This window comes from Phoxinus phoxinus (genome assembly GCF_949152265.1).
Source record: "Phoxinus phoxinus genome assembly, chromosome: 1".
NCBI lineage: Eukaryota > Metazoa > Chordata > Actinopteri > Cypriniformes > Leuciscidae > Phoxinus > Phoxinus phoxinus.
In genome coordinates, this window is record NC_136876.1 from 17,698,863 (window position 1) to 17,707,948 (window position 9,086).

General features: G+C 38.5%; 1 protein-coding gene across 1 annotated transcript; it reads right to left on the reverse strand.

The window, feature by feature from the left end:
* Positions 1 to 177: 177 nt before the first annotated feature.
* ptger1b (prostaglandin E receptor 1b (subtype EP1)) lies at positions 178 to 6,317 on the reverse strand. Its single transcript, XM_079609769.1, has 3 exons — positions 5,963 to 6,317; positions 3,872 to 4,761; positions 178 to 1,652 (listed from the first exon to the last, which is right to left on the reverse strand). The coding sequence occupies exons 2-3, from the start codon at positions 4,715 to 4,717 to the stop codon at positions 1,383 to 1,385; spliced, it is 1,116 nt and encodes a 371-aa protein (XP_079465895.1). The 5' UTR covers positions 4,718 to 4,761; positions 5,963 to 6,317; the 3' UTR covers positions 178 to 1,382.
* Positions 6,318 to 9,086: the final 2,769 nt, after the last annotated feature.

The following is a 9,086-nucleotide window of genomic DNA, read 5'->3' on the forward strand; positions in this document are numbered from 1 at the left end:
AATTACATTAAATTGACTTACAAAAAATGAATCTTGTATAAATACAAAAAAAGTTGAAAATTGCTTAACTTATTTTGACGAGTTAAAGCAATGTAAAATTATACAGTATGTTGTCATAACTTATTGATAATTTGTATACAGTGTATAAATGGAAGTGCAACATACAGAGACAGAAATAACTCTTCCAGAAGTGAACCTTTATTGGTCAAAATTATATTCAATAGCTTTTATTGACTATTCCATAGCTTTTCAAGATCACAAATAAAGGGCAAGACACAAATATACAGATAGGTCTACAAGAACACTGACACTGCCATGCACATGTAAAAGTTAAACTTGTAGGCTGTAGTGATACTTACAGTATTTTTTATTATTTTATTTTTATATATTGTATGAAATAGAAATAATGAAGTGCAATGGACAATACGAAATCATGTGCAATAGCTCTGAAGCAAAAAAAGGCTTCATGTTCAAAAACATTTTGGTGAAGTCATTATTATCATATAATGATGATTCACCACAAGAGATGGTGTTTGTTTGTCCTGAAAGTAACAATTACAAACTATAGCATATTAAAACACAGGCCTTTTTATATTTCTTTTCCCGTGTCATTTTACATGGGAACTAAGTTTTTTGTTTTTACTATACACATTTGTCATCTTTATAATTTAACATTTCATACGTTTAATTGACTCTTTATGATTATAACAATCCTTCATTAACAATTGAAATGGTAAAGTAATACAGGTGACATGGGAATGTTTGCAGTCCATTTCACATTCTCATTTAGCAGACTCACTTTACAGATCGCAAAAGTGACCAGTGACCACCTACTTTTTCACACCCTTGTTTCCAGAACTATTTATCCCACTTACTTTCTCCATAGGCCTTCTAGAAATTCATCACATGAAGCATTTTGAATGATGTAAACAAATCATAAATAACACACAATGGTATGATTGGCATTGAGTCATTGATGAATTGTGCATGAAAACCCCAAATTTGGCAATTAAATGTGCTTTTTTTTTATTGAAATCGCAGACTTGTGTCTTCTACAAAAACAACCTCAGAGCTCATGGTAAGTCTGTCCTGAAAGATTTATTGGCTATATTGTTGTTAACGTCAATTTCCTTATGGAGAAAATGAATGGGATTTTTACTTCCAGAACCCCACTGTGCTCAATTGTAAAGCTTATTGAAGTGTCTGTGGTTATTCCAGAGCATCGCTTTACAACTTCCAGTAAGCTGCTCCTTCATCCACCATTCAAGCAATACAGTAGGATCTTACATCTGCTCTCAGTTACGCTGCACTGCAGCGATTTGGTTCAAACATTTCCAATTTTTTCCATGTGGTAGAACTCACACTCTTCTGGAATCCCTCCATCAGTTCAGATTAATTGCGTTCTTCACTGAGTTCTGGAAGGAGCTGATCTCCCACCGCCGGAATGTGCTCCCCCTAAGGTCACTGCGGCCGGTGGTTAAGCGGTAGATCTTTCTGAGGACGGCCCGGCGTAGAAGAATATAAACCCAAGGGTCCAGAATCTGGTTCCAGGAGGCCAGGCGCACTCCCATTATCATTAAAGTCCTGTAGGTTTCCAGATCACCCCCCATAGAGCCTCTGTACGAGTGGATGACTGACATCAGACCGAAGATCTGTCAGAAAATTGGAGGAAGTTAGTTGTAGACGAAGCAATATAAAGTCATGCTATATGACAGCAAAAGAAGAATCCAGATCAAACATCCTAGACTAGAGGACAATTGCATTGCTCAGAGATAGATAGATAGATCTAGATCGCTTTGGTGCATTTCTCACATCACTATTTACATTTGCACAACAGTTAGTTCAACCTCCACAACATTTAGTCATTTGTGCACATCATAGTAGCAGTTTCTCATTCCTTCCAACAAATTGCAAATGCTTTTGGACATGCATCAATTGCTTTCATACAACTCTCTGCTGTTTTCTAACATTATCATTTGCTTATGTCATGTCAGTCAAAATTAACTATACTTGTGAATGCTGAATAGTCATTCCATATAAAACTAATAGTCCTCCTTTCATTGCTTGAGTCATTACATACAAAAATGTTGAACTAGTTGTCAAAATCTGTCAAGCAAATTATACAAAAAACATTTAATCTTTTTTTTTCCTGAAAATGTCTCCTAAATTGAACAATTTATCTTAGGTGAATCTCAATGTGAAGGGGTGTGTGAAGCATTACTAGTTGCAACCAATGATAAGCCACTTCTCTACAATCACTGTCAGAGCTGAATCCCATAAACCCCCACTTTACAAGCATATATGAACCAAGCAGGACGTAGTGACCATTTCTACAATACTGTGACACAGAAATGGAAGAGGGGTGCGGGTGCGGGTGAGGGTGAGGGTGCAGGACGGAGAAGGGGAAGGGGAAGGGGAAGGGGAAGGGGAAGAAGAGGCCAAGTACATAGGCGGATCCCTGATGAAATCAGGGCTACAATTGTGGATCATGTTGTCAATCACGGCCTCACAACGGCTGAGGCTGGTCGAAGGGTGCAGCCAAATGTTGGGAGAACCACTGTAAATTCAATTATTCAAACATTTTGTCGGGAGAACAGGTGTGTATAAATGGCATATCCCCAGTCTTGCTCCATACAACACACAACATCTGCTGACTTTGTTAGACACTCTTTACAGGGACATAATCCCTGAGAATGAGAGGGGTCTAACTGGAGACCATCTGAGCAAGCATGTTGTTGTTTTGGATTGCATTGCAAGAGATGATATTCGCTGTGATGTAGATGAAATTATGTGGCCAGACAGAGAGGGACGTCTGGATGTGCATGAATGATTACAGTACTAATTATGTTGTATGTTCAGTTCCAATATGTACTGCAATATTGTTTACAGTTGTGCACAGCTCTACCCAAAGGGAGTTTATGTTTGTTGTAAATAAGGGTGTATTTTTTCTTTTGCACAATGCTGTGAACAAATTAGAATTGCAAAGAGCATATGCAGTAAAAATGTGAAACATTCAGTGTCTTGTAGTTACCTCACTAAATACAGTAATGTGTAACTTTACTGTATTTTTCAAATGGCTGTGCAAATAGTATTTACTGCTGTCTTGAGCATTTTCAGGTAGTGTCACCAATATCTGACTTTTTTGCATTGGAAAACATTTACAGAGTAAACTGTCATAATGAAAACATGACAAAGCCATTTGACTGTCTTGTTCATAAGCAATGGTGTCAAGACTTTTCATCTTGATGACACTGACACTTACATCGACATGAATACTTGCTTTTGAGGAATGAGCGATCCATTTTGAGCAAGTGACACGCTTTTGCAGGTTATCAACTAGGTTTTGCAGTTTGTACTAATTGTTTTGAGAACTGCATTAACTGTTGTGCAAATGTAAATAGTGATGTTAGAAATGCACCAAAGCGACTCAGAAAAACTGTAATACAATCTTATATAAAGAGTATTTTTCAGAATTTTTTTGTTATGCATTTTGTCTACTCATTTTATATTATTTTATTATTATATTATCATCATCATCGTCATCATTATTATTATTACAACTGACAGTTTTTAATTGATAAATTAATATTGATATATCTAATAAAGGCAAATAGAACAATAGAATGATAGATAGAACGACAGAACAATATATCTATTGATCAACAGACAGACAGACAGACAGACAGACAGACAGATAGATAGATAAATAGATAGATAGATAGATAGATAGATAGATAGATAGATAGATAGATAGATAGATAGATAGATAGATAGATAGATAGATAGATAGATAGATAGATTCTGTATTACTTGTGTACAATAATTCATATCTCTTTGCTTTGCCCTGATAAGTTGTAATGGTCACACTCACCAGCAGAGGGCTCCAGCAGATGCAAGAAGTGACCATAATGCCCACCAGCTGTGTCACCATCTCAATGTCATGCGATTTAGCTGATCTGCGCTGGCACTTCTTCCTGCGGAGACGGGCAATCACCAGTGTCATCACGCTGATGGTGTTGCAAATCAGTGCCACGGCCAGCGAGGCCAGTCCCAGTCCAGAAAAGAGCAGCACAAACACCACGTCTGTGAGGGTCGGGGGTGTTTCGTCAGCGTTGCTTGTGTTGCCTAACACTTTAATGAAGCACCAAGTCCATGGGTACTGGTAGGTATATGAGCCCAGCTGAAAGAAGGGCAGCAGTGCTACTGTTAAAGCCAAAAACCATATCATCACCAGCACCACCTTAGTGCGTGCAGTGCAAACCACGCGGGCATGCAGGAGAGGCCGCGTCACACCCATGCACCGCTCGACCGCCATGCCACACCCGAGAAACAGCGGGCACAGGCCGAAGAACACCATGCTGCCGCCCAAGAAATGGCAGGTGGCATCAGGATGGTTACAAATTCCCCCGGCAGTGTGAAGGCGCAGAACCAGGGCACCCGGAATAACATGACCGGCAAGATCCGTTGCCACCAGACAACTGGCAAACAGCAGGAACGTGGCTTTTGAGCGCTTCCGCAGGCGAGCGTACGCTTTAGCCAGGATGACCAGAGCTATGATGTTGGACACGATGCCCAGTGTCATCGACAGGCCCGCTGCCGTGGGGTTGGTTGAGGTCACGTTTTTCTCGCAGGGCAGCGGTTCCACCACAAACATCCGCTGGGTCTGATTGCTGAGCGCTACATCCAAAACGTCTGAACTGTTGCAGTGTTTGAACATCTCCAGGCTATGGGACGAGCACCACTGACCTTAGAGACACATAGCTAAAGAGAAAAGAGGAAAGAAGTGGAAAGCTGAGTTTAAGATTCAAACAAGCTTAGTAACACTTTATTTTCGGTTGATGTATGTTAATACATGTTACTGTAGAAATAATAGTAAATTATGCAGAATTACAAGTAATAAACCAAACCATAACTCTATAGATTATAGAAAGTACATGTTAATTAATATTACTCCGCACTTATTTGAGTAAGTAAAATTTAACTACGTCACGGTCACCTTAAAAAAAAGGGTTACAAAAAAGGGTTACACTTTATTTTAAGGTGTTACAGTGTAATTATAGTACTGAGTACCGGTAATAATAATTTCCAACATAGGGTTAGGGCAGGATTAGGTTTTGGTTTGAGGGTTAATTTAGCATGTAATTATGCATCATTCACTGCTATTACTATGGCAAGTACATGTAACATATTTAACAAGGACACTGTAAAATAAAGTGTTCCCAAATAAAGTATAACCATTAGCTTCATTAGCAGACAAGCAGCAAACAAAGATGTAAAAATAGTGATGTACTGTTGATTTTGGCCACAATGCTCAGCGATTTGCAATTCAATCATTTAACAAGCAAGTGATTACATGCCTTCCTGTTTACGCTGTTTATTTTTCCTTTTTAAGCACAAACATTAATTGAGGGAAGTTATGTCCAGAGGTCTGAAATTATACACTGACACACCTTTTAGAAAACTTTAGTGAATAGGAACATTGTTTTTCACAATTTCCTCTTTACATGAGAAAGCAAAAAAAGTGCAGTACGAATTTCAACACTTCTGACCTTTTACCGCAACGACAACTAAACAACTGTTTGGAGGACAGTGATAGCAAAAATATAAGTAATATTTAACACTGTAAAAAGTCAAGTAGTCTAAACCGCAATGAACAGTTTTTTTTTTAAATCAACAATATTTTTTAATGTATAAATTAAACTGATTACATTACACCAAAGTATTTACATGGGTCAGACCAGGTAGATTAATATACATACACACACAACAACCATACAATTAATACAATATAGCCTACATGCAATCGCATTGCAATGGTTCAGAACACATACCAGCCATAAGTCTACAATTTAGCTTGGAGTTCTTTCTCTGCCATTTTAATATTTCATATAGCAATAAGAAATGATCAATGCTTTTCTCTGCTCATTTCAATTTTAAGGAGACAAATTAGAGAAATATTTACCATTTGATTCGCGTTTCAGATTATCCAAAGCAGCATCACTCCACCTGAACATCTTTTAACATTTAACAACACAGGCGAAAACATTAAACAAACAGTCCTTGAGAATCGAAAGGCGATATCAGGCTCCCATCATCCACTTAGTCTGGAGAGATTATTCCTGAGGGGAAAAAACTTATTCCAATGCGAAGTGTCTTTGTAGTCTTAATAACACATTCAGTGGTATTAATAGTATTGTAGTATCTGTAGTCCGAGAAAAGTCCAATGTAAGTGAATATAAAATAGATTAAAACACACAGAGATCCGCGCGATGTGTGGCGTAACCCGCGCGCGCTGCAGTATTTATAGCGCTCAGTGCGCGAGACTCTCTCCTGCGCACCTTAAATAATGAAGCGTCACTGTGTCTCACGGTTTTTGTGGCGTCATGGATGCATGGAACATTTTTAAACATAATGAGCGCGTTACGCATCAAATATTAATAGTTGATAACAATATTCTTTTTAGGAAGGCAGCACACTACTTTTTAGGCATCATTGGCGCCTGTTGGACATCATGACGACGCAGGCAGTTCACAAGGTTTTGAGACACTACGCTTGGCAAGTAAATGGACAGGGCGCCATGGACCTGTCAGTTGAAAATGTAGTGTTAAATGTGAAATCAATAGCATCTCGTTTAAATGACTCATTATAATTTAGATCTCAGTGCTTGATTTGATTCCAACCTCATTCAAGGTGACAGAAATCAAATATGAATAGCAGATTTTAACAGTATTTTAGTTATTCATGAAGTGGATCAAAGTCTGACCTCCTCAGATGATAATGATAGTCCAATATTTCCAATTAAATGAGTGTTTATAATGATCTGACAGGTCTGGAATATGAAACCAGATTCACAAAACATTCTTATAAGAATACAAAATATTACATTCCCAAAGTTTTTTGGGGAATTTTAAGAACACTTTAAGAATGCTATTTGTTTCTTGAGATTGTTCATTATTCTTAAAATGTCTTAAGTCATAGTAAATAATTTTGTTTGAAAAAAGGCTTTTAAAAAATGTAGAGCCTTGGATCTTTTTTTCCTATAAATACAATTGAAACCCAACAAAAAGAGCACATTGATTACTGAACAAAGGTCGTTCCAGCAAACAGCACTGCAAGATGTTTTCCTTGATTCTCATGAACTTCTTGGAATTTATCTTAAATTTCTTCTGAATCTGGCCCCACTGGTTCCACTTATGGACCCTGTGGAGAGGAGTAGGAATACATGTTAGAGGTGATTTTTCACCATAAAAGAGCAATTCCTTGGGGTGGTAATGATTTCACTTTTCTAACTTTAGTTAGTGTGTAATGTTGCTGTTTGAGCATAAACAACATCTGCAAAGTTACGACGCTCAAAGTTCGAAGCAAAGGAAGATATTTGCTTTTAAAGAAAAGGACTACAACAAACGGCTTGTAGGAACTACACGACATTCCTCCGGGGTTAGTGACATCACCAACCCTAAATTGTACATAAACCCCGCCCCCTGAACATGCAGTCCATGTTGAGAAGAGGAAAAGTTGTTGCATAAGAGTACATTTGTGAGTCAGCTCAAACTTTAGCATCCATCTTTTCACATGCAATAGAAAGTCACTCTGTGTGCATCTCACAACAGTTCCTATACGAGCGATTTATAGATTCCCATGACAGAATATGCTAATTGAAGATAGTTAACTCCACATCAGCAACATAAATTCATCAACTAACCATTCAGAGACGTCCTGTTGCATTCTACATGTTGTCACTTCTTCTTGAGTCTCTCCATCTTTGTCTGACTCCGTTTTAACATTAAAGGGGTCATGACATGAGAAACCAAATTTGCCTTGATCTTTTGGTATATAAGAGGTCTTTGTTCCATTAAAACGTCCTGCAAGTTTCATAGCTTAAGACGTCCTCCCCATTATAAACGAATCATTTATTTAATCAAGCTCTAAATACAGCTCGTTCTGGATCCATGGTAAGAAGTGACGTCACGGTACGAAGTGACGTACCAGCGTTTGCATATGACCGCCTCCAGCGCAAGACAACTACGCTCATTTCGTATCATTGTCGCGCCCGCGCGCTGCGCGCCTCACAAGTGTTCAGTCGACAGACAGCGAGTGGGTCTGTGTACAGGGAAATTACGATGCCACGCAGATGTGCTGTTCCTGGCTGTGGACAAACAACATCTTTGAATACGCTGCGAAAGATCCAGTCGTCAGGGGAAAATGGATGCACTTTATTTTTTGCGGACGTCTCAGTCACGGCAGTGTTAGTTTAAGCATTTGTTCTATACATTTAAAGGATGACTGTTTTGAGAACAAATCCCAAAATGATGCTGGCTTTGCCAGAAAACTGTTGCTCAAAGATAAGTCCGTGCCGACTATTCTGGGCTCAACAACGACGGCGCAAACTGTAAGTAATGTATTTAAAACTTTAAACTTTAAAACTACTTTTTAAATACGCCGAATCCGCAAATGTTCTGGCTGGGGGCGTTAATAATTGATGCATAGGCACTGACGTTAGCCAATCATAGCAGTGGGCGTTAACACTGAACTCTTAAAGGGGAAACACCCCCAAAACAGACTGTTTGAATCAGAGGATGAGAAACAGGGTGGGAAAAGGTCATAAATCACTACATTTTAAAAGTTTTTTGTAAAAAAAACTATAGTAATACAATAATTGCACCTAAGGGAACATAATAATAAAAAATAAAAAAACATGTCATGACCCCTTTAAAGGCAGAACAGTTTCTGTCTTTTTAGGAGAAGGGTATTCCTGCACAACCGGAGGCCTCAGTTTCAGGACCCTAGTTCTAGGGCCCCAGTTCCAGGACCCTAGTTTTTCGTGTCACCGCCACCTACCGAACTGGATCGACAAAAACACTAATTTAACCCCTTTCTCCCTTTCGCGGCAAAGATCACAGTCGGCCCAAGATTATTGTTGTTCAACATTCATTACTCGTTAAAACATCACACTCATGATTTGGACAAACTGAGCATCATTAGAAAGATTTAAGACTCCAGCTTTGATATTTGACCACTGCTTGTGATTAATTAATAATCTGTAACGTTCATTATTTTGAATAGAAATCATCACACATAAAGCAGTC